Consider the following 23967-nt stretch of genomic DNA (forward strand, 5'->3'; position numbering starts at 1 on the left):
TCCCCTTCAGCCGGCTGAAGTTAGGGCCATATGGGCTGTATGGCGCTCCGCTGGGGTTGGGGGTGCTGTGCTCCCAATCCCATGCTCCTCCTGAGCCTATTTCTGACTGCAGCCCCGTTTGGTCTGCTGGGGGAGGAGACGCACCAGGTAAGGGCTCTGGGTCTGGCATGATAGAGGTTTCCGGAAATAAGAAATGTTCTTAAACCTTGGGAGAGAAGTGGCAGCTATGGGTCCTGGGAAGGGATTGACGGGTGGCGGTGGGTTGAGAGGGTTCTTTCTTCCCTGAAGTTTGGACCCTGACTCAGCCCTGGGTGACCCAGGTCTAGGCAAGTGTTGTTTTTTTTTTCTTCCTCCTAACCCTGTGCTCTGAACTCCCACTAGGGTCAGGGCAGCCTGGCAGTTCTCCATCACATCTCTGTCCCTTACCCCAGCATTCCCTTGGCTCCAAGACTCATTCCTCTTGCCCAGGCCCCTGTAGTCCCACCCCTCCCCAGCATTGCCCCAGGCTTCTCCTTTGCCTTGTCTTTTCGTGACCCTGTTCCCTCTACTGTCCCTCTTCCATATGACTCCATGTTCCAGGTGTCACTGGAGGTCATCCCTGATGAGCTGGGCTCCCCCCAAAATCTGCTTCATATCCGGGCAGTGGATGCCAACTCCACTCTGCACTATGTGTGGAGCAGCCTGGGACCTCCAGCAGTGTTGCTGGTGGCCACCAACACGCCTCACAGTGCCCTAAGTGTCAACTGGAGCCTCCTGCTATCCCCTGAGCCCGACGGGGGCCTGGTAGTGCTCCCCAAAGATAGCATCCAGTTTTCTTCCGCCCTCGTCTTCACCAGGGTAAGGAGGGGAGGGAGAACTAAGGGAAGAGCAGCAAAGGAGAGGGTTCATCTGAATTAGGAGAAACTGAAGACTGGGGGTGGGGGGTAAAGTAGACTCAGATATGAGAGCCTGGGGTTAGGAGCCAGTGAATGGGGGTTGGTAATCTAGGAGAAAGCCCAGTTCCACCACACCCCCACCCTCCAGCTGTTTGAGTTTGACAGCACCAATACATCTGATGCGGCAGCAACACCCCCAGGAAAACCGTATCCCCCATACTCCCTGGCTGAGTTCTCCTGGAACAACATCACTGACTCATTGGATCCTGCCATCCTGAGTGCCACATTTCGAGGCCACCCCATGCATGACCCCAACAGGGCTTTTGCCAATGGCAGCCTGGCCTTCAGGGTAAGGATGTGGGCGATCAGAAGGAACTCAAGGCTGGTTTCTTAAGTTCCTTCTTGAGGGTGGGAGTTAATGTTGGGGTGGCTCTCAGCACAGGTGTCCATCTGCTTCTCATGCCTCCCATGCCTCCTCTTTCCTAGATCCAGGCCTTTTCCAGATCTGGCCGACCAGCCCAGCCTCCTCGCCTCCTGCACACGGCAGATACCTGCCAGCTGGAGGTGGTCCTAGCCGGGGCCTCTCCTCGGGGAAACCGCTCCCTGTTTGGACTGGAAGTAGCCACCTTGACCCAGGGCCCTGACTGCCCATCAATGCAGGAGCAGCACTCCATCGATGATGAATATTCACCTGCCGTCTTCCAGGTCAGGCTTCCTGTGGAGAGACAAATGAATGGGGTATGTAGGTGGGACTGTAGTAGGACCTCAGAGAATGATCCAACCATTTTCCACTTAGCAACACTTTATTCAACTCCTTTAAGTGTTGGACACTGTGCTAATGAATCTGACCCAGTCTCCACCCTCAATGGAGGAGACAGACAGAGGCACTGCCCTGTGACTCATGCTTTAACAGGTGGGGACCTGCAAGGCCCAGTGTGCCCAGAGGAGGGAACTGAGTGCAGACTTGCAGGGTGTCAGGGCTGGAAAAGGACTCAGCACTCATCCAGTCAAACTCCCCCTTTCTACAAAGGAGAGATTGAGGCCCCGGTGCAAACGGCTTGTCAGTTCTAGAGTCAGGCCTGGGACTCAGGACTCCTGCTCCCCTTAGCACACTGTCAGCACTAGTGGAGGTTGGGAGAGAGTGGGGGATGAGAGGGGTTGGGCATGGGTTGATCCTCACTCTGCCTTCTTTGCTTTTCTCCCCAGTTGAATCAACTGCTGTGGGGCTCCCTCCCATCAGGATTCATGCAGTGGCGACCTGTGGCTTTCTCCCAGAAGCAGGGGGGCCGAGAATCAGCTCTGCCCTGCCAAGCTTCCCCTCTTCACTTCACCTTGGCATATCCCCTCCCCCAGTCCCCCGTTGTCCAGGCCTTCTTTGGGTCCCAGAATAACTTCTGCACCTTCAATCTAACGTTCGGGGCTTCCACAGGCCCTGGTTACTGGGACCAACGCTACCTCAGATGGTGAGAGCCAGGGCCGGGGTCAAAGTTTGGGGGGTTGAATGGGGAAGGGCTGAGCCTCCTAGCCTTCCCTCATAAGCTTAATCTACCTCTCTTTCTCACCCTACTCACTCTAGGTCAATGCTCCTGGGCATGGGTCCTCCTCCAGTGGACACCTTATCCCCACTAGTCCTGGGCATCATGGCAGTGGCCCTGGGTGCCCCAGGCCTCATGCTGCTGGCAGGGGGCCTGGTTCTGCTGCTGCGCCACAAGTGGCACTCAGAGTACCAGTACATAAACTGAGGCCTACTTTCCAGAGGGAAGATCAGCGCTGGACCTACATTGCTGTGCCTGAGACCTCTGGAGGTTGGGAGACAATGTTCTCATTCAGGCCCCTTCCCTCCCCTATCCCATCTTGCTTTTCTGCAGAACCTCAGAGATCAAGCTCAACTTCCTAGGGACCCCCAGGTGGGGCTTCCTTCATACCCTGGGGAGAAGGCTGGGGACAGGGTTATTGCTAGAGGGAGGGTCCCCTTGGTATTTCCTCCATGCCTACCTCCACCCCACATTCCCTGTTGCATGGGACTCATAGGCCTAAATGAAAGGCCTTCCGACTGGCTGGCTGCCCTGGAGGGAGTGAAATAGACTTTTTTCCACAGGGCTCAGTCTCTTGGGCTGTTTGGGGGCTGGTAACAGGGAATGGGAAGGCTAAGTAATGGGTGTGGGAGGCAAGTTTCTGCTCGAGGCCCCTTTTCCTCATCAGACCTCATTCTCCCTTGCCAACCACACTCCACCATGTGGAGCTGGAGGTTTCTGGTTCCCAGTCTAAATCAAACAAGGAAGGGATGCCTGAGACTGGAGGGCACACACGGAGAGCCAGCAAAGACTGTGGTAGTATTTATTCTCTCTCTGTCATACACACTTACACACACACTCACACACAGGCACTTTTTCTGCCCTTGTGAGGCAGGTTTTCCTGTCCGCTCCTCTCTTCTCATGGGAGAGGTGTGACTTCTGGGAAGTTAGGAGGTGGGAAATTATTACAGGGGCCTAAATAGGTTAGAAGGGAGCAGGTGGCAATGCTGGACTGGGGGTGACTGGCATAGTCTTGTCTGAGGCTAACCAGCCCATGAGGACCAGTTATGGGGGGTCCCAAACCCAGGTCCCTTAGGGAAGGTTTTTGCCTAACTTCAATGTCCTGTCTAACAGGACATTCAAGTATTCCAGTCTCCCTGAAGGCCTCTGCATAGACAACTTACAGAAATGGTCAGGGTTTGGGCTGTGGCTCTGCCCCCTGCCTCACCGGAGGCTCAGGAAGAGAGCAGAGTGGGGTGTCCATGGGCCCTAGCCTGGCAGTGGTGGGGGACTGCTCAGGAAGGAAACCTGCCTCTCCCCCTGTCTCCCTTTTTCCCCTTCAAGAAAACTCAGTCCCTGCCTCGTGACTGTTCCGGGCTCCAAAGGTGAAGGGCAGCACCAGCTGGGGGAGATCAAGGCCAGTCCAGACTGACTGGGTGGGGCCCCTGTTGGGACAGTAGCGGGGTATCCCACCGAGGTACCAGGACGGGGCGTTGGCAAGCTCAGGCCCCCATCCCGTTCAGAGAAGCGTCCGGAGCCCAGCCTGCCAGCCTGGGGTACAGGAGGGCGGAGCGGCTCAACCCCAGGGGCGGGGCCTGTAGTCGGCGTGGGCGTGGTCCGGGTAGTCCAGGCGGCTCTCGGCGGCGGTGATCATGCGCTCGGGCTCCACCACGAACATGTAGTAGAGGTTCCACACCAGCATGGACAGCAGGGGCAGGAACGTCAGGCCGTAGCCAAAGCCTCGGAAGGAGCGTCCCACGGCGAAGGTCAGCCAGTATATCAGCCTGGGGAGGCAAGAGGAGGGTCGGGCTACCCTCGAGGGAAGGGCGTCAGCTAATTGGCAGTAGGCTGATGGTGGGGAGCATAGTGAGGGAGACCGATGGGGGTTGGTGACTATGGCTGGTGCTTCTAATAAGTCAATATTTATGCACTTAGTATGTGCCACGCACGGTGTTAATTAAGTGCGCTATTTAATTTCGACTTCTCCACATCTCTATGAGGTTAGTACGTTATTCCCCTCCCTCTTTCATTTATTTACTTTTCAAATTTTAAGTAAAAATTCTTGAGTGGGCAGTATACATTCACATGGTTCAAAATTTGAAGGGACCAATGAGTATAGTAAAAAGTCCTCTTCCCTTTGACTCCCAGACACCCAATTCTCTGTACCCCCAGGAATGGTTTCTTGTGCATCAAGGGATGTTTTATGTTTATATAAGCAAAAAAATTTATGTTTTCCTTTTCCCCTTATTTGAAGTATTGTAGCATACTATATAGACTGTTGGCAGATTGATCTTTCTTCTTTTGTTCACTTAATATATCTTGGAGATTATTTTATATCAGTGTATAAACAGCGTCCTCATTCTTTTACAGCTGCAGTGCATTCCACTGCACTTACTTCCCTTTTTGCAAATGAAGAAAACTAAGATTCTTAACAGGGTTAAGTAAGACTGGTCCAAGGTCACACATCTGGGAAATAGCAAAGCCTTGATGTGATTTGAACCCAAGCCTGTCTATCACCCCCTCTTCTGCCTTTTTAAAGGGGCACAAGGAAAGAGGCAAGTAAGGAAGCCAGCTTCAAGAGGACTGAAAGCCCAGAGGGACAGATCAGCCACAACCAAATTTCCCCTTCTTGAAAATCCACTCAAAATATGAACCTTCAATGGGAAGGGTGAAGGAACACTTATTACACAATGGACGTGCCTCTACTTTTTTCCCTGTGAAAGGGAGAGAAGAGTAACTGCTATTTCTCTGCTGCACCAGGAGGCAGTGTGCAGAATAATGAGGCCACATTTTTTGAACCTTTACCAAGTGCCAGACTGCTGTAAGCACTCTGTATGAATTAACTGATTTAATTCTCACAACAACTCCATTTCATAGGTGATGAGCCTGAAACACAAAGTGCTTAAGTAACTCGCCCAGGATAGAGGAAAAAGGACACTGGATGAGAGAGGGAAGAGACCTAGATTCTAAAGTCCTGCCACTGCCACTGACTGCCCTGAGCAACTCTTCCCCCCAAATTAGTTGTGATTTCCTCTGTCAGATGGAAGGGCTCAACCAGACAATCACCGAGTCTTCCTTCAGGTTCCTGATGATTCTTACTGCTTAAGCCAACTTCTCTCTGAAACCAGCAGCATTCCACCAGGGGGAGATGGGAGTTGAGTTAGATGAGTAGGAACATATTTATCTTGGGAAGCATCTACTGGGAGAAAATGCAAAGCTGCATGATGGTCAGGAGGCTGTGGGGACAGCTGACCACTAGGCTACATTCAGAAGAGACAGGAAGACAAATTTTTGATCAATATGAGGAAGAATATTTTAGCTGTTAGAGCTACCTGGATGCCTAAATTAAAAGTAAGAAGAGAAAATGTGTTAGGGAAAAATGGAAAGACCTGTACTTGGGTTCAGAAATTCAGTGGTGTCCTCTGGGTTAACAGTAATTCACATGAAAAATAAAACTCTAAGGATGTCAGGAGACTACAGACCAGAGAATTTTCTGCTCAATGGGAAGGATCCAGGACAGTGAAGGGACCAGAGACCTTTAGCAAAGCAAAGAAACTGGGGGAATAGGGTGTTGGATGGAGAGAGTTAAGAGGTGTCAAATATCTGAATTTGTCCCAAGCAGTTCAGAGATCAGTGTAAAGTAGCAGTTTTCAGCACGATATAAAGAAAAACTTTCTAACAATTAGGACCTTTAAAAAATAAAACAGACTGCCTTATAAGGAAGTGAGCACCCTGTCACAGGGGGTGTTCAACTAGAAGCCAAACAGCCACCTGCCCAGAGTTCCCCAGAGGAGTGGCTGCAATGGGTGGGAGTTGGATCTATTTGACTCCTGAAGGCCCTTCTACTTCAAGGCTGGTGTGTGTGTCTCTGAAATCAGTTTCCTGGGGGAAGACATAGGTGTTGATCATCTACCACCAGGTGAGGTAAGGTGCAGGGTGCACATTTGGGCTGATGCAGACTCCAAAAGCCCCTTGCCCCTGGCTCTCCAGCCATTCAGATGCCTGGGTCCCCTCTAGCATCATCACTTCCCCCATGAGCCACACCTAGCCCCAACTCACCGCGAGATGGCAAAGAGACCAGTGAGCAGTGGCAGCAGCTTAAGGGTGTCCTGGGGCAGGTATGTGGAAAGCACGGCCAGGTTGAAGAAGTAGAGGATGAAGAGCTGGACTGACTGGGCCACATATTGCCGATGAATCTCCACCTCCCTCCGGGGCTCCCCGAAGGGCCGTAGAGCAGAAAAGCACAGCAGGCTCAGCCCATACACCAGGAGCCCTGGGGTGGGGTGGGGAGCACATAGGGTCAGGACAGGCAGGAGGACAGAGCTCTAGGTGGGAAGCTGGGGGCAGGGTTCACAGCAGAGGGCGCAGCCTCCACAGAAGTAAAAGGCATAGGTTGTACCCAATGGGGCTGAGGTGATCCTGGGAGGGGGTGGGCACATAGGGTGGCAGGGTGTAGGAGGCCCCAAGGGGTCCAGGCTGAATGAAGGGAAACCATCCCACTCCCCAAGCCAGGCAGGCCCTGCTCTCCTCAAGTCTGGTTCCCAGATGCCCCCTTCTCACAGGGCCCGGGCTCACCCAGCACGATGGGGAAGGTGGCAAAGACCCCGCAGCGCAGCGTGTAGATCAGGCGGGAACTCATAGTGGGCAGCCGTGGGGCGTCGAAAGGCAGGAAGGCATATGCCCCATATAGTAGGCAGGGGAAGAGGATGAGGGCGGCCCCCACCGAGGCCACGGCCCTCAGCCCCTCTCGGCTCCCACAGCTCCCGCAGCCCCTGCAGGAGTGGCCAGGCGACCTCACTGCTGCCTCAGCCCACTTGCACTTGGGGGGCTCAGGGTGGCTGACCCGGGGGGGCCGGAAGGCCCGGCGCTCACCCTCGCCTGCCTCACAGCACACAATGAGGTCCTCCTGGGGCCGCCGCTCAATACACTGTAGGTCAATGGGCACGAAGGCCCGAGCCACCTTCTCAGGCAGCAGGTTGTCGTCATCTCCGGGTGGCTCCTCAAGCTTGGTGGGTGGCTCCAACTCAAGGGGCTCTGGCTTAATGCCCCGCCAGCCGGGGGGATCGGGGAATGGGCCACTTGGCTGGGGGTCAGCCCCCCAGGGCAGGGTGGCAGCCTCGCTCACTGTGCTTCTTGGACCATCCTCAGCCTCCTCGGCAGCCGTGGGAGACTCTGCCGAAGACTCCACCCTGGGGGACTCAGCTTCCCCTTCCTCTTCTTGCTGCCGGCCATTGGGGACCAAGACCTGGGGTGGGCTCTTCTCCAGGGCTGAGGGTCCCTTCACTTCCAGCAGGACCAGGGTCTCGGGTTCTGTCATCTTGGGGCCTCAGTTCTGGGGTCTACTGTGAGGTCATGTCACCCTGGAGGGAGCCGAGGAAAGCTCTGTCAGAAGCCCCTGTCCTCTGCCCCTTCGGAATAGTTGGCAGAACTGGAACTCTCCAGAGAGGCCAGCCTCATGGGTTTTAGTCCCTTTTGGGACCTTAGGGAGAACATGGTGCGGAGGAGATGTTGAAACAGAGGGAGGAGGGAGGGAAGAAGTGAGCAGCTGAAATGGAGGCACCCTTTCGACATCAGCAGGAGAGGGTGAGTCAGGGGGCCCAGGCCCGGGCAGCTCCGGCCTCAGCCGGCCCACTCACACCTTCTACCCCCTCCACCAAAACCCCTGGGGTCATGGCCACCCTAATCCATGAATGAGAGGAAGAGGAGGTGTCTAGAACTTTGCCAGGAGCTTCCTTCCCGCCAAGGATCTTCCTGTGGACAGAGAAGCTGCCCCTCCAACTTCCCACCTCCCCACCTCCCTGGAGATCCCCACTTAAGACTCTCCTGGAACTGATACCAGTGATTTGCCGACAAATGTGTTCCAAGGAGCTGGCAGTCCCTGGGCAGCCTGCCCTCTCTACTACAATCTGGGTACTTGGTCAGTTTCTGAACTCTCCATTAGCCTACTCTGCAGAGTCCAGGTCTGTCCATTCCCAACTTCTAGGTCTAATCATGGCTGTTTGCCATGCCTCCTCTCCTGCCTTTCTCCCCTCCCTGCTGTCCTCCATCTCACTGCTCTTATAGATGGACTGATTCCTCTCCTTCCATCTCCTCAAGTGCCCTCCTACCCCTCACCATTTGGACCCATGAAACCCTCTTACTTTCCATTTGGAGAGAGGCAGCGCGTCCCTGACGTCCTGTCTGTCGGGGAAGGAGCTCCTAAACTCCCTGCTGGCTCTGCAAGTATTTCTCTCTGACTCTCCCTTTACCTGTGTCTCCAAACCTGTCTGACCAGAGCAGGTGGGGCCCAGATTAAAGGGGCAGGCCCCGCCCTGCTGAATCTGCCGACAGAAAAAGCCTGTGTGGAGGAATGTCCTCCTTTCTGGAAGTGGTGCTGCTGGGCATAGGAGGCAAGTGTGTGTTCTAGGTCTGTGGGATGTGTAGGAGCTGCCAGTTTAGGAAAGCAGAGGGGGTAGAGTGTATCTGTACACCTAAGTGTGCTTGGAGTAGGTTGGGATACCCAGAAAGAAAGATGGAATTTGTACATTTATTCATTCAGTAAAAATTTATTGAGCACCTATTATTAGCTAGGCACTCTTCTAGGGACCGGCACAGAAGAGAACAAGATGACAGGCAAAGTCCTTGCTCTTCAGGAGCTTATGTTCTATTGCAGTGACAGAAAATAAAGAAGCCTAGCAACTAAATAAGACACATTCACCTTTTTGACAAGGTGACATGTGAGCTGAGACCTGATGGGAAATCAGGAGTATGTGCATTCCAAGCAGAGGAACAGCAAGTGAAAGGCCAATTGGTGGGAAGGATTTAGGCTGTTTCAAGAACAAGAAGAAGGTCAGGTGGCTGGTGCCAGGAACATCGAGGTGGAAGGAGAATTTATGTTCCCATTATAACATATACATAGGTCCAGAACACCTTGTTTTTTTAGGTTTGGTTTAAGGTTAAGAAAGCAAGAGGAATCCAAGTTGGATATCAGGTGATCCTTCCAATATAAGGACCAAAGGGGCAGAAACTTGAGAGAGTAGAAGAGAAAACGGCTGTTCGTTCTTCCAGGACCTTATCCCTAAAATCATTTGAACTCTGCGAGGTCAGGGACAGTGTCCAGCTTGCTCATCTTTGCGTCCTCACAACCCAGCACAGTGGCTGGAAGATCACAGGTGTTCAATAAATGTTTGCCGGCTGGTGAGAGATGGATACGCAAGCTGGAAATCTTTCAGAGGGGGAAATGAAGGATTGAGGCGCTTTTACAAAATTCATGTCTTCTCGGGTCTTGCTCCTATGCAACGCTCGACTCTTTCCAAGGAGGTTTTCATATACACTGTTTTTTTTTAATTATAGAAAAAACAGAATTGGAGTCACTCTAACCAACGATCTGAAAGAGGTTCGACTCGGTAGGAAGGAGGGGCAGAAGGATGAACCAAATGAACACAGTAGGACAAAGCAAAGTGATGCTCCTAAATTGCCTGCCTGCCCCGACCAGCTTAGAAACCCAGCTCACCCTGTCAACTCTCCGTTCCCTGGCGATTTTGTCAATAAAGTTTTTCGCAAGGGCTTGGTAAAGCCGGAAAGAGGCTTGGCTGCCCAGACTTAGTTCTGGCAACTTCCCGGGAGGGAAAACGAGTTGCGCGAGATTTGGTAGCAGCAAGCCACTGGCCTACACCTGAGCGGCTACTATCGCGAGATTTGGCAGACGGAGGAGGAGCTGTCGCAGGCAGCCGCCTCACAGCCATGGCGGCCAAGCAGGGCCGGCAGCGGTGGCTGCTGCGGCCGGAGACGGCAGCGGTGGCGGTAGCAGTGGGTGGCGGGGGCCTGTGACCGGGAGCCACCCCCAGACCCGGGCACCATGAGCCAAGGCCCCCCAACAGGGGAGAGCAGCGAGCCCGAAGCAAAGGTCCTCCACACCAAGCGGCTTTACCGGTGAGAGGGGCCAGGGGCGTGAGTGCAGCGGTCTGGGGAAGTGGGGGGAAATGCGGAGCAGTGGGGGGCGGGGCCTCCCAGGCGGGCGGGGCCCGGGTGCCGGGCTAGGTAGGGTGTGGGCAAGGGAGAAGGGTGCAGTTTTGGAGGAAGCAGGGGAGGCAAGGGGCCCCGAAACCCGGAATAGAGCTGAAAGGGGAATTGGGTGGGTGGGAGGTTTGGAGGAAAGCACGTGGAGGAATGCCCTCCGCATTGAGCTTGGGGCGGGCGCCGAGCTTTGCGGAATCGGGATAAGAATGTGTGAATTGGGGGCTGCAGAGGTTGGGGAGGTGAGAGTGGGGTCACAGATGGAGAAAAATCTGGAAAGGAACGGTGCTTAGAATCCTGTGGGGATTCTTGCGATTAGGATGAACTGGGAAGAGCCCTGGACTAGAGAGAGCCAGGTTTATGTCCTTGTTTTGACACACTCTCATTGTATGACCTTGGGTCTCAGTTTCCTCATTCTTAAAAGGAGAGGTTTGGATTGATAAGCTCTGAAATCCTTCCTGGTTCTAATTTTTGGGAGTCTGAGTAGTAGGTAGAAAGAGGCTGGAAGGCTAGTTGTGTTGGACCGGAAGGGCCATGAAGGATTTTGGGTCCAGGATGTTCTTAGGATGTGGGAGCCCACTTCGGGGTACCTGGGGACTAGAATGCTGCCTTCCTTCCAGCCTCAGGCTACAGTCTCTTGCCAGGCAACCTCCATTCCTGGCTTCTGATTTCCAGGGTGTCACCCACACTCCTCAAGTCCCATCTTCAGCCCTTAAATCCTCTGTTGGGAACAGGCCAGAATAAACTCTTCCCACCCTGGGTCAAGGATTTTGGGGGTGGGGCAGCTGGAAATGGACCCCAGAACTGGATCAGAATAGAATGAAGCACAGAACCGGGATGAGTTTTCTGACTTCTTGTAGGGAATAGAGGTTGGGGTTTTCATTTAGGTTAGGTTCTATAGAACAGAGATGTTTGCAAGAGAAGACTACCTCAGAGCCTTGGGCTCCATCTTGGCAAGTTGTTTCTCCCTCCTTGAATAGGCAGCCTGCCTGCTCTAGCTTTGTAAACCAGAAGGCAGAGGGGAGCTGCTCTAAAAATAGCAGAATGAGCCAATCCAGCAGCCCCTGGGCTCCCACTATGGGCTGCCCCAAGCAGTCCCCAGGCGGGTAAGGAGTTTGCTGGGAGTGGCACGTGTACCTCGTTATGCTGCGGAGTGTCAGTGCTGCCTATCAGACAGAGTGTGGGCAGTGTGTGCAAGATTCCTTATCTCCAGCTTTTGGGGGTGGTTCTGGTCATCCTTCTAATCATTCTCAAATCTAGTTCTTTCTCAAGCCATTGCCTTTACAGTACTGATTGATTTAAATGGGTGCTTGCGAGTGTGGTTTACATGTCTGCACATGGGTATCTCTGCCTGTAATTGTGTGTTGTTGGCTTTGAACAGGGTGGAAATTTGAGGCAGCTTGTCTTTGTTATTATTTATTATAGCAAGGGCAATTAGTATAAGGAAATGGAGAGAAAGGTCTGTCTTCTCTGCTCAAGATAAATGTGTTGTTAGTCTATCGACTTGTCACTCTGAGCTTCAGTAAATTTGGGGAACTCCCATGACCTAGCTGTTTACAGAGATAAAGTTCTGAAAGCCTCCCAGAAGAAAAGCCAGCAGGAGAAGGGATGCTGGACAGGACAAAGCACCAATTAATAAATTAAGGCAATTGATTTTTCTTTTTTTTTTTCAACACTTTTCTTTCTTTCTTTTTTTTTTTTTTTAACACTGTCAGGACTGGGATTACAGTTGTGAATGAAACACAAGACAGGTTTCTTTACTAAAGGAGATTACAATTTAGTGGCGGAGTTTATGTTCTGATGAAAAATGGAGAGAAAAGTGCTGAGCCCTCTCAGGTTTAAGAACTTACAATTAGAACTTCCTAGAGTAGTGGTTGTTAACCTTTTTTAGATTGAGAATCTGAGCTCTGGAGCCTTTCCATAAATACACACACACACACACACACACACAAATATGAACATACAAACACCTGAGATCTATTCTAGCACTGAGGTCAAGAAACCCTGCTCTGGAGACTAACCAGGCATAGAATAAATCACTGATGACTGCCTGTTGCTGCCGCTGGCATCAAGGGCCAGGCTGGCTAGAAGGGCTTGGTTCCCATCTCTAGGCAGCCCAGAAGGTTTATGAAGAAATGGCTGTGTTCTCAGATTGCTTGTGAGAAGGCCTTTATTACCACCCCACCTACTCAGCTGGGTGTTGGCAGCCCCTTTGCTCCTTACAGGGCAGTTTTTAGTGGTGTACCACTTCAGCCATCATGAGCTACCAGCCTGCTGTGGCCCACTTTTCCCATCCCAGGACCATATCTTGGTTTGTTTTGGAAATCACCATTCCCTGTTTTTTGGTTGCTTTTGTGTCCACAGCTGTGCCTAATTTACCTATGCTCATAACTGCTGCCTGTTGTCCTCTGGGTTTTACCCTTCCAGCAATGACACCTAGCTCTGGGACTTCTTGGCCATCCACTATAGAGTCAGTTTCCTTGGCCTTTTCTTTGCTATAATGACACATTTACCTCTTAGTGTCTAGTCTCCCCCTCAGACTTATAATGAGAAGGATGAAGATTTAATGCTTATTGAGCGCTTACTATGTGCCAGACACTGTTCTGAGTGATTTTTATATATTAGCTAAAGTGATGTGACAGTATTATTCCCATTTCATAGAACGTCATAAGGACGTTATATTTTGTCCAGGACCATATAAATAGCTAGTAAGTAGTAGAGCCAGGATTTAAACCCTGGTAGTCTGGTTCCAGAGCCTACACTCCTAACCACTGCTGAACAAGGCGTTCCTTGAGCATAACCCAGGAGACTGGGTAGCGTGGAGAAATGGATGGTCCGCCTTACAACCATGCAGCTCAGGAGCCCCCTGCTTTCTCATACTAGAATTTTATACTAGAATGCCTTTATGTCAGAGATAATATTCCCTTACATAATAACCATTCATTCCACCATTATTTATTGCATGTCCACCGTGTGCCAATGCTGAATGTAAATTATTTCATTTAATCACAATGGTCCTCTGACATAGCTGCTATTATTATCTCCATTTTTATTGATGTGGTAACTAAAGCTTAAGGAGGTAAGGTAATTTGCTTAAAGTCACAGTTCATAAGTCACAGCCAGAGTTGTAACCTTAGATTTCCTCCTAGGCGTCATAGCCTGTGTTCTTTCTACTGGGAAAGTCTGTTTTCCCGTATCACGGAGTTTCTCTGCCTTGACACTATGGATGTTGTAGGTCACGTAATTCTTTGTTGTAAGGAGGTGTTCTGTGCTTTGTGGGATGTTTAGTAGCACGCTTGGCCTCTCTACTCACTAGATGCCAGTAAGCACACCCCATGCCACCCAGTTATGACAGCTAAAAATGACTCCATCATTGCCAAATGTCCCCTGGGGGGGGAGGCGGTTTGGGGGGAGGTGGTCCCTGGTGGGGTGACTTTATCTTGTTTTGCATAGAGCTCAGCCTGCAGCCTTCTCCTACTTTCCCCACCCCTGGTTCTTTAGCTTTTCCTCAAGGATCAGCCCAGCATCCTAGGTGTGCCAAGTGCATGGCTCAGGGGCTCTTGGCCTGTATTTCCCTGCAGGGCCGTGGTGGAGGCTGTGCATCGACTTGACCTCATCCTCTGCAACAAAACCGCTTATCAAGAAGTGTTCAAACCAGAGAACATTAGCCTGAGGAACAAGTAAGCTGGAGGCTAAACCAAAGATCCTTACTGTTTCTCTGCCACTCTCCGCCCAAAATCCTGTTAGATAGAAGCACATGTTCTCTCTTAATCTTTTGATCTCCTGGTACCAAAATGTGCCATAAAAACTCTGGCCTTTGTGAGAGAGAATATGGGGATCCTTCATTCCATCTGCAGCTTCTGTATCTAGTAGTCTGGTGCCACAAGAATGGCATTTGAGTTGGGGGAGTTGGCCATACTACATAATGAAGGGGGAGAAAGAGTAGATAAAAAGGCAGACAATAAAGGAGAGAAAAGTACAGAGGAAGAAACTGAGTATTATTAAAATTCTTATTGCTTCCTGCCTCTTTATTTTGGGGCTCTCACTGCCTTCCTGGACTGCTGTTGCCCTGGGTCATAGCGATTCCTGTTGTCTCATAGGAGGCCCAGAGATTTGTTGTGGGTGTATTGGCAGTTGCCTCCTTGCCCTCTCAGTTCTTGTCTCTTTCACGCTCCTCCACGCCTTCCAGGCTGCGTGAGCTCTGCGTCAAGCTTATGTTCCTGCACCCAGTAGACTATGGGAGGAAGGCTGAGGAACTGCTATGGAGAAAGGTGTACTATGAAGTTATACAGCTTATCAAGACTAACAAAAAGGTAAGGGGAGGTCCTAAAACTTGGGAAGGAACTTGTCTAAAGAGGGGAAGCTAAGGAAGGATGAGACAACTAGGATAGTGGGCCAGAGCACAATCAGAGGTAGGGGAACCAAGGAAGAAATGGTGGAAAGGAGAGAGGGGTCAAGCATAGTTAGGATTGAAGAAGGAGGGGGACCTGGTCCCAGATGGGGAGAACAGAGGTAGACTTAAGGGCATGGCGGTAACTTGTGAGTGAGAGGTGATACGGGTAAAGTTCTTGAGTCAAGAAGGTAAATTTATTTCCTTGGTGAGATGGACAGGGCTGGGGGGTTGAGAAGGTGTCAGGAGCGATACTCTCAGTCTGTTGCTTAGCCCACTGTCTTCTCTTTCCCAATCTCTAGCACATCCACAGCCGGAGTACCTTGGAATGTGCCTACAGGACACACTTGGTCGCTGGTATTGGCTTCTACCAGCATCTCCTTCTCTATATCCAATCCCACTACCAGCTCGAACTGCAGTGCTGCATCGACTGGACCCATGTCACCGACCCCCTCATAGGTTAGTGAAATCCGAAAAGTGGACTTGAAGAGCAGGTTCACATGCTTCTACCTCTGCCCTTATCCCTCAGGGATCAGGTAGCTTGTGACTCACCAGACGGAGGGGGTCCCAGCAAGACCTCCAAGTGATTTTTGAAATTCTCATTTATCCAAACAAGCATATGCTTTTAGGATAAAGTTCTTAAGGAAAGAGAGAGGTCTCTTTTGGTCTGGATTTGTAGACTGATGCAGAGGCAGGGGGAGGGACAGAATGATCTAGAGTACATCTGACACTGGAAGATGGTATTAACAGCATTTCTTTTCTTCCCCAGCTCTTCTCCAAGTTGAACTTGGCCAGCACTGTTTCTTTTGACTTGAGATTGTTTCCCAGTGTTTGATGAAAGTGTTGAAGCTTTTAGAAATGTTGAGATAATTCTGGACATTCTCTCAAAATAGTACAAATCCTTTTTTGGTCAACTGAGGGACTGGCAGCCACAAATCTACCTCCTTTTCTAGTTGGAAGTTTTCTGTAAAGTTGAGCCACCCTTTAGAGCTCTGTACCACTTCTCCCAGCTCTGCTTGCTCTCTATACTTCCTTCCCTCCCCTGCTCTTTGTCCTACCCCCACCTCACCCCCACCAGAACACTGGCATTCTGGGTCACAGGTGGAGGGTGGAGGGCATATCCTTGCTATCACCATAGCAGCATTCTTTGCTCAGAAATAGAGTATCTGCTTCTTAGGGCATCCCCAGTCGTGGCTGTGATGCAGCCTACAAAGTAGGGGTTCCACATCTGGGATCATTGTATCCTTATGGGGTCTGTGGCTAGAATTCAAATCATCTCTTAACTTGAATGGGAAAACCTATATCATTTTCAATAACTTATCATTGAAGTGCTGTATTTAAAATTTAGAAATGTAAGCAACAACAGTAGTCTTATTAGCAGACCTGCATTTTGTCAGTCATAGAAATCACTGATATTTTCACATCACAAAATGATTATTAGAGATATCTTCAAATGTATTTTGTAGTCATCACATCTTTGAAATTGCGACAGTTATTTGATCCTCCACTAGATCTTATTATTTAATGCGTTGATAAGGAAGCACATATGCTACTATATCAGACATTTAAAAAATAGTTTGATGACTGTTTCTCAATATAATTAGTTTCCTTCATAGTCCTATATGTTTCATTCATTTAAAAACATTACTTAACAGCAAAATATTATTCAGAGATGGTGTCCATAGACTTTACCAGATGGCCAGAGGCTTCCACAATCCAAAAAAAAAGGTTATGAGCACTTAACTTCAAAGGGTTAATTCTCCAAGCCACTTTGAACCCCTTTTTGGCCCCCCTCCTCCCTTGGTAGTCTTTTTCTTCATTGACGTTTTCTGCATCAGCCAACTAAGAGGTATCTGTATTAAGAACGTCAGGGAGGGCTTTTCAGAATGGGACAGAGGCTGCAAGGTAGAGTGGTTAAGAGGATGGTCTCTGGAACCAAGACTGCCCTTTGAATCCTAGCTCTGCCACGTACCAGCTGTGTCCTTGATTTCCTGAACCGTAAAAGGGGGGGTACCTACTCATGGAGTCGCTGTGAAGATTAAGTAAGTTAATTCTGTGAAACACTTGGAAAAACTGTGTTCCAAAGAGCTCAAGCTCTCTGAACTGAAGGACAAGACTGCTTGGGTGAAGAGAGAGATGAGAAGCCAGGCATATTTGAGTTTGACACCATCAGTCTCCTGATGTGGCAAGCTCATCTTATCTTTTTCATGGACAGACCTTCCAGTAGGTATCCTTCCCTCCATGGACCTCCTCTAGGCAGAAGCCAGGAGCATTTGCTTTGGCCTCATTCAGATTCCATTCTTTTGGGCAAGTTAGTTTTCCATCTTTACTTAAACCTTTTACCTTTATGAGGGTAGTTTCTACCCAAGGCATTGATGACCTTGAGCGTCGACTCTTCCTTCTTTCTGGAAGCCTTCCCATGGTGACCTTTCACATGACTTTTCCCCAAGGAGCTGTCCTAGGTTGAGGGTCTAGCTCTCCTCTTCCAACTCTGTCCTGTAAGTGAATCCTACCTGTGAATCTGTCTCTCTACTCATGTCCACCTGTGATGAGCCTCTTGTGTCCTTAACCTGTGTCTTCTCTGCCCCTTAAGACAGTGTTCCAAGGCTGGACCTGGATTCTCAGTCTCCTCCCTCCACCTAGGAAAGGTGTTTCTGCCACAGGTAGGAGGCAGAGGAATGGGCTCAAACCTCTCTCTCTCTCTCTCTCTCTCAGGATGGAAGAAGCCAGTGTCTGCCTCAGGGAAGGAGATGGATTGGGCACAGATGGCATGCCACCGATGTCTAGTGTACCTGGGGGATTTGTGTAAGAATCTGCACCTTTCATTTTCTCTTTTTTGGGCTACAGTTTAAGCCCAAGCTGCTTCAGTTGTTGGTACTCCCTTTACCTGATTGGAGCGTGAGAGGTGTAGCCTCTTGATAATTTTTCCCTCCAGTCTGCTTTTCACTGCCCTTCTGTGAATACAAGATCAGCAAATCAGAGAGGATCCGTGAATATGGGAAAAAGGGAAATGTCTTTGAGCTTTGGGACATCAGAGTGATAACTCTGTTTCAGTAGTGGGTTAGGAAGTTTTTAATTTGATGTCTTTCTCCCTCTGGGGTTTTCTTTTCTCTTCATGGACTCTTAGGTGAATAGGAACTTCAGCAGGAAAAGAATTGAAGTTGACCTCAGGAAAGACTTATCTGCCTGACAAATGTTTCTAAGAATGGAAAAGTACCCTCTTGTTTTATGGTCCCTGGGTCTCTAGTTCTGATAGACAAAGGTTCCTCATTAAGCTGCTGGTATGTGGCTGCTGAGTGCATTATCTTTTATTGACCTGAGACTCCTTTCCCTGCTCCTGGCCCACTCCTGGAGCCCTCATTAGCAGTCTGTGCGCAGAGAGAATCAGCTGGTTCACACTAGACCAACCAGACTGGCCTTAGTAATGTCTTTCCTCTGTAATTGAGCAGTTGCATTCCAGAACCAAATGTCAGAGGTCCGTCCAAGCAATTGTATATGCCGCAGCTCCCCTCCATTCAGAAGAGATAATCAAGAAGAGACTGTTTACCTTACAAACACTAAATATTCTTTACATTTTAAACCTACCAGCAAGGACGAGAGAGTTGAACAATTTGCCCATAGTCATGCAGATTTAAGACTGTGCCAGAGGCCCAAGCAACCTGCCTCCTAGCTCAGGTATCTTCCTCCCAGGCTCTTATTACAGCTCCTTGGAGTGGACTCCCAGATGAGGGGAGATTTTTTCTGAAACACGGAATCATGGCTTTTCCCTTCCCTCTCTTTTTCTCTGGCAGCACGATATCAGAATGAATTAGCTGGTGTAGACACTGAGCTGCTAGCTGAGAGATTTTACCACCAAGCCCTGTCAGTAGCTCCCCAGATTGGTAAGTGAACCCCCACTTGTACCCCCCAACCCAGTAGCATTTTTTTTTTTAATATCACCAAATATCCAGTATATTGTTTACATTTTTAAATGGAAATGAGCTCCTTTTCAAAAAAATAACTTTCAAAGTCTATGGTGCAGACTGCAGTTTCCAAAAGATAGTTCCATGTTGGTTTTGCTGATCAGAATATTATCCACTGTTGATTACCATATATTGTTACAGAAAGATAATCTATGTATGAATTCCCCTTTAATCCCAGACTTTCTTCACTCTGCCACCTCACATACTTTTTTCTTTTTTTTTTAATCCATAGTCACATACCATGCAGTCATGCAACACAAATCGTACATTCGACTGTTCACAGTACCATTACATAGTTGTGCATTCATCACCAAAATCAATCCCTGAGACCTTCATTACCACACACGCACAAATAACAAGAATAATAATTAAAATGAAAAAGAGCAATTAAAGTAAAAAAGAACACTGGGTGCATTTGTCCAGTAGCATTTTCCAAGAGGAAGATGGTATTGTTGAGATGACAGGCAGGTCATACTCAGTTCCTCCTAGTGCCTTCCCACCCTCAGCTCTCTCCAATTTCACCTTGGTGATACGTTCTTCCCCTTGTAACACGCGCTCAGAAGATGGTGGAAGAAGAAGAGAAATGGGCAAGTGTTGAACTAAGGAGGGAGGCAGAATAGAAGGAAGAGAAGATGGTTTCCTATCCCTGAGTTTTCTGTAGAAAGAGATCGCACTTTCACTGCCCCCGCAGAAGACACAGTGTGTGGAGGGATAAGACGGTTATAGGGAGTGATGGAGATAAGCATGTAGGAAGGAGAACTCAGAGGTGAGAAACTGAGCTGGGAAGATAGAGTGGGCTCTGTGGAGCTTTGTCACCTTGGAGGAGCCACAGGCAAAGAAATTACACCTCATCAATGCCAGTAATCTCTGGCAGACCATGTGGGAATAGGCTAATAGGTAATGGGAAGAAATTCAAAAATCCCTTGGATAAACAAGGTCAAGCTGCTAATTAACTGAGACACCAGTGTCACCTGCAGATCCAGCTGCTCTCTCTCTCTCTCAGTTCTCTGATGCTTAGCATGTGTGGGCCTGGCAGCTTTGAGTATGGTAGCCTCAGACTACATGACTTCTCTTTCCTACCAGGAATGCCCTACAACCAGCTGGGTACTCTCGCAGGCAGCAAGTACTATAATGTGGAAGCCATGTATTGTTACCTGCGCTGGTGAGTATTTCCACCTCTTTCCCCAGCTCTGCCTTCATGTCCAGATTATTCCTGCTTGGTTTTCTCACTTCCTTTCCTCCCTTCCCTAGCTCCTGGCTGAGAAAGATAGAGGAATGCTAAGATGGAGGAATCTGTCCCCTTAGGGGGTCCCTGACCCGGCCCTGCTGCTTTTCACACACCTACATGGATTAGTAGGCACAAAATAGTTATCCACTATCTTATGCAAAATACAAGATTACTGTCTTCCTGGAGAAGGAAATTAACTTGATAAATTTGATAAAATGTTACCAAATTGGCGTCAGACAAGAGCCTCTGAGTTCTAGAGCTCCAGTTTTTTTTTTTTTTTATGTTCGTGAGAGATGACACAGCATGGAGGGGTCACTGTAGCAAGAAGGGTGGGTCATTGTTTCCCAGGGTCTGATCCTCTGCTTTTTAGTATGTAAGCTGCTGAACTGAGCACTGACCCTCTGCTTTTAGAATAAAAAACAATCCCATCAGGGCACCCAAAGTTGATTAGGCTTAGGGTACTGAGTCACTATAGCTAAATGTCTATAAGGCTGACAGGTCAACCAGGATACCATTGATTAAGTTATATGAGAAATAAACTGCCCAGAGAGCTGGAAAACTCACTGTTGTCACCTAATTGGGGCTAGAGTCTACTTGAGAAGCCGGTCATTCTCAGAAGAGGTTATTAGTGAGTCGGGCTTCAAAGCAAAGGGAACAGAGTGACCGTAATAGCTTAAATACTAAATACTAAAGTGGTTTACTTAATTCTGTATAATTCCATGTGCCTTGGTTCACTTGGTCAAGGAAACCTACTCCCTGAAGTATTTGCTCTTGGGCTCTTCTTCCCTGGATCAGTACAGGCTGGTCTCCCTCCACTACTGCATTCATTTATTTATTTTATTTGTTTATGCACACTGTTTTCCCTATTATTAATATTTTGCTTTATTGTGGTACATGTGTTAACAACTGATGACTCAATAATGCAATTATATTAGGCTAAGTTTGTTTTTTAAATTAGGGTTAGCTTTCTGTTGTACAGTTCTGTTTTTTTGGTATTTATTGTGGCAAGATAATATGCAACATAAAATTTCCTGTTTTAATCTCTTTCAAATATACAGTTCAGTGGTGCTAATTGCATTCAGTGTTGTGCAGCCATCACCGCCATCCATTATCAAAACTTTTCCGTCACCCCTCACCCCCCACCAACAGAAATTCTGTACCCATTAAGCATTAACTCCCAATTTCCTATCCCTATTTCTTACCTCTGGTAACCTGTATTCTAATTTCTGATTCTGAGTTTGCATATTCTAATTGTTTCATATCAGTAATATCTTACAATATTTATCCTTTTGTGTCTGGCTTATTTCATTCACTGTGATGTCTTCAGGGTTCATCCATGTTGTACCTACCATGTATCAGAACTTCATTGCTTTTTACGGCTAAATAATATTCCATTGTATGGATATACCACATTTTGGTTATCCATTCATTGGTTGATGGGCAATCGGCTGCTGTGAATAATGTCACTGTGAACATTGGTGTGCAGATACCTGTTCTAGTCCCTGCTTTCAATTCTTTGGGGTATATACCTAGAAGTGGGATTGCTAGGTCATATGGTAACTCTCTACTTAACTTTCTGAGGAACCACAAAACTATCTTCCACAGTGACTGTACCATTTTACATCCCCACCAACAGTGTATGAGGGTTCCTGTTTCTCCATGTCCTCACCAATACCTATTTTCTGTTTTTCTTTTTTTTTTTTTTAAGTAATAGCCATTCTAGTGAATGTGAAGTGGTACCTTTCGTGTGTGTATGTGTGTGTGTGTTTTAATAAATAGCATTTTTTTTTTTACTACTGCAGATGGTTCAGAATAATTTCCCTAGACATATTTGCCAGCATTAAGAGCATAGTAAATCAGTGGTTCCAAATGTAATTGAAAATACTGCCTGTTTGTCCCCAGAGAGAGGTAGGCTGACAAGGGGAGTCCAGGCCTGGGCAGCATGACGAGCTTATCCTCAGAGAGCAGCCTCAGTGGGCTAAGAAAGACACCTGCATGTGGTAGTGGCCAGAGTGAGAGATCCAAGAGAATCAAGGAAGGTGTCTGTGCTTTTGGGGGGAGGGGGAGTTTGTCACAGTTTGAGCAGGATGAAAAGGTCACACCTGCAGAAGGTGATGCTGCCATTGAGTGTCAGCATCTGCACAGGGAAGGAGGTGCTGTGTGGGGGAGGGAGGCTGGTTACCTAAGGCAACTGAACCAGTAAGTAACTATTTTGTTGGTAATCAGAGCCAGATTTTTGTGTTCAGAGAAGGTACTTTTAAATATGGAATGGAAGAAAACTAGAATGAATCCTGTGCTGTTGGATGAGAATTGTTGTATTGGTATGAACTAGTGATTTTCAATACATGTAGCTATGTAGTGAAATAAATGTTGATGTAAATACCCGTTTGTGTATGCACACATGCATTTATTCCCTAGCCCTGCCCTTCATCAGGGTTTGAGTACAGTGATGCCGCAATAGCAATGAGCACACCAAGGGCCCTGGTCTTGGTTTCTTAATAAGTTTCTCCACTAAAAAGAGCCAGGACTTCTTGGAGAAATAGTTGATTCATGTGCTGAAGTATAAAATGTCTTGTTGAGCCTGGACTCATGGTAATTTTGATTTGCATCTCTCTAATGGCTAATGATTTTAAGTATATTTTCATGTACTTATTGGCTGCTTGTATATATTCTTTGAGGAAATGTCCATTCAAGTCCTTTGCCCATTTTAAAATTGGGGATTTTTGTTGTTGTTGTTGAGTTGTAGGGGTTCTTAACATATTCTGGATATTTGAGGTTTAATCCTCATCAGATTTGTGGTTTCCAAATATTTTTTCCCTTTCTGTAGAATGTCTTTTACTGCCTTCATTGTTAAATATGATTACCAGGTTTACCCCAACATCTGGAATATTGGTTCATCTGGGCCCCTCTCTCTCTCCATGTAGTCTCAAGGCCTCTCCAATGTGTTCTCTCTGTCAAAGTTGACAGACATTTTACGTGGAGGCTCAAGACTCCAACAGAGTGACCCAAGAGATTTGGAAGTGGAATTTGCCAGTCTCTTAAGTCCAGAGTTTAGAAACTGGCGGAGTCACTAATCATATAATATTGGTTAAAGAAGTTGCAGATGTTCTGACACCCAGAGGAGTAAATCTCCCTGGCAACGTGGAGTATGACTCCCGGGGAGGAATCTAGACCCGGCATCGTGGGATGGAGAACACCTTCTTGACCAAAAGGGGGATGTGAAAGGAAATGAAATATGCCTCAGTGGCAGAGAGACTCCAGAATGAGCCGAGAGGTCACTCTGGGGGTCACTCTTATGCACAATATAGACAACCCTTTTTAGGTTCTAATGAACTGGAATAACTAGCAGTAAATACCTGAAACTGTCAAGCTACAACCCAGAACCCATGAATCTTGAAGTCGATTGTATAAAAATTTGCTTCTGAGGGGTGATACTATGATTGGGAAAGCCATTTGGACCATACTCCCCTTTTTGCAGTGTATGGATGAATGAGTAGAAAAACGGGGGCAAAAAAAAAAAAAGCACCCAGTGTTCTTTTTTAATTTAATTGTTCTTTTTCACTTTAATTTTTATTCTTTTTATTTCTGTGTGTGTGTGGTAATGAAAATGTTCAAAAATTAATTTTGGTGATGAATGTGCAACTGTATAATGGTACTGTGAACAATTGAATGTATGCTTTGTGTGATTGCATGGTATGTGAATATATCTCAATAAAAAAAAAAAAAGAAGTTGCAGATCCTCACTCCACCTTATCCCTGCCAAGATTTAAGGAGAGGGGACATAGACTGCACTGCTCAATGGAAGGAGTATCAAATAATTTGTGGCTTTGTTGAATTCATTACAGATATATAATTCTTTTTTATAACTCACTTTTTATAATTAAGTCGTTAAAAATAAGATACAGAAAGACAAAGTGTAATGTAGTTTTTAAGGCTGTAGTTTTTGGAGTGAGATGGACTTCGGTTGGAGACTCAACTCTCCCACTTATTAAATTGATGATCT

At 48.0% G+C, this 23967-nt stretch overlaps 3 protein-coding genes across 5 annotated transcripts in view; 2 read left to right on the forward strand and 1 right to left on the reverse strand.

Moving 5' to 3' along the window:
- Window positions 1-4731, forward strand: LOC119526547 (glycosylated lysosomal membrane protein). 2 transcript variants are annotated; one of them, XM_037825739.1, is made up of 6 exons: window positions 1-147; window positions 580-837; window positions 1024-1224; window positions 1362-1580; window positions 2082-2338; window positions 2452-4731. In XM_037825739.1, the coding sequence occupies exons 1-6, from the start codon at window positions 31-33 to the stop codon at window positions 2615-2617; spliced, it is 1218 nt and encodes a 405-aa protein (XP_037681667.1). In that variant the 5' UTR covers window positions 1-30; the 3' UTR covers window positions 2618-4731. The 2 variants fall into 2 exon arrangements, with proteins under 2 accessions (XP_037681667.1, XP_037681668.1); XM_037825740.1 differs by lacking the exon at window positions 1024-1224.
- On the reverse strand, window positions 3199-8601 carry TMEM79 (transmembrane protein 79). Its single transcript, XM_037825741.1, has 4 exons — window positions 8530-8601; window positions 6965-7749; window positions 6449-6662; window positions 3199-4173 (listed from the first exon to the last, which is right to left on the reverse strand). Exons 2-4 carry the CDS (start codon window positions 7704-7706, stop codon window positions 3966-3968), a joined length of 1164 nt encoding a protein of 387 aa, XP_037681669.1. The 5' UTR covers window positions 7707-7749; window positions 8530-8601; the 3' UTR covers window positions 3199-3965.
- A 1485-nt stretch (window positions 8602-10086) lies between these two features.
- SMG5 (SMG5 nonsense mediated mRNA decay factor) overlaps window positions 10087-23967 on the forward strand; it is a 29703-nt gene continuing 15822 nt past the window's right edge. For both annotated transcript variants that reach the window (XM_037825742.1, XM_037825743.1), the window contains exons 1-7: window positions 10087-10300; window positions 13966-14064; window positions 14574-14697; window positions 15077-15233; window positions 17490-17579; window positions 18566-18655; window positions 19820-19898. In XM_037825742.1, coding sequence (XP_037681670.1) covers window positions 10227-10300; window positions 13966-14064; window positions 14574-14697; window positions 15077-15233; window positions 17490-17579; window positions 18566-18655; window positions 19820-19898 — 713 coding nt within the window. In that variant the 5' untranslated portion in view covers window positions 10087-10226. The remainder of the gene's footprint in view (window positions 10301-13965; window positions 14065-14573; window positions 14698-15076; window positions 15234-17489; window positions 17580-18565; window positions 18656-19819; window positions 19899-23967) is intronic.

This window comes from Choloepus didactylus, chromosome 2, assembly GCF_015220235.1.
Source record: "Choloepus didactylus isolate mChoDid1 chromosome 2, mChoDid1.pri, whole genome shotgun sequence".
Classification (NCBI taxonomy): domain Eukaryota; kingdom Metazoa; phylum Chordata; class Mammalia; order Pilosa; family Megalonychidae; genus Choloepus; species Choloepus didactylus.

Excerpts from the sequence above, each read along its gene's own strand:
- TMEM79 (XM_037825741.1), bottom strand. The coding sequence starts at position 7,706 with ATGACAGAACCCGAGACCCTGGTCCTGCTGGAAGTGAAGGGACCCTCA. Across the intron at positions 6,663-6,964 it reads CACCTTCCCCATCGTGCTGG|GGCTCCTGGTGTATGGGCTG; the intron begins GTGAGCCCGGGC and ends ACCCCACCCCAG. Across the intron at positions 4,174-6,448 it reads GGTCTCTTTGCCATCTCGCG|GCTGATATACTGGCTGACCT; the intron begins GTGAGTTGGGGC and ends TTGCCTCCCCAG.
- LOC119526547 (XM_037825739.1), top strand. The coding sequence starts at position 31 with ATGGGCTGTATGGCGCTCCGCTGGGGTTGGGGGTGCTGTGCTCCCAAT. Across the intron at positions 148-579 it reads TGGGGGAGGAGACGCACCAG|GTGTCACTGGAGGTCATCCC; the intron begins GTAAGGGCTCTG and ends TCCATGTTCCAG. Across the intron at positions 838-1,023 it reads CCGCCCTCGTCTTCACCAGG|CTGTTTGAGTTTGACAGCAC; the intron begins GTAAGGAGGGGA and ends CCCACCCTCCAG.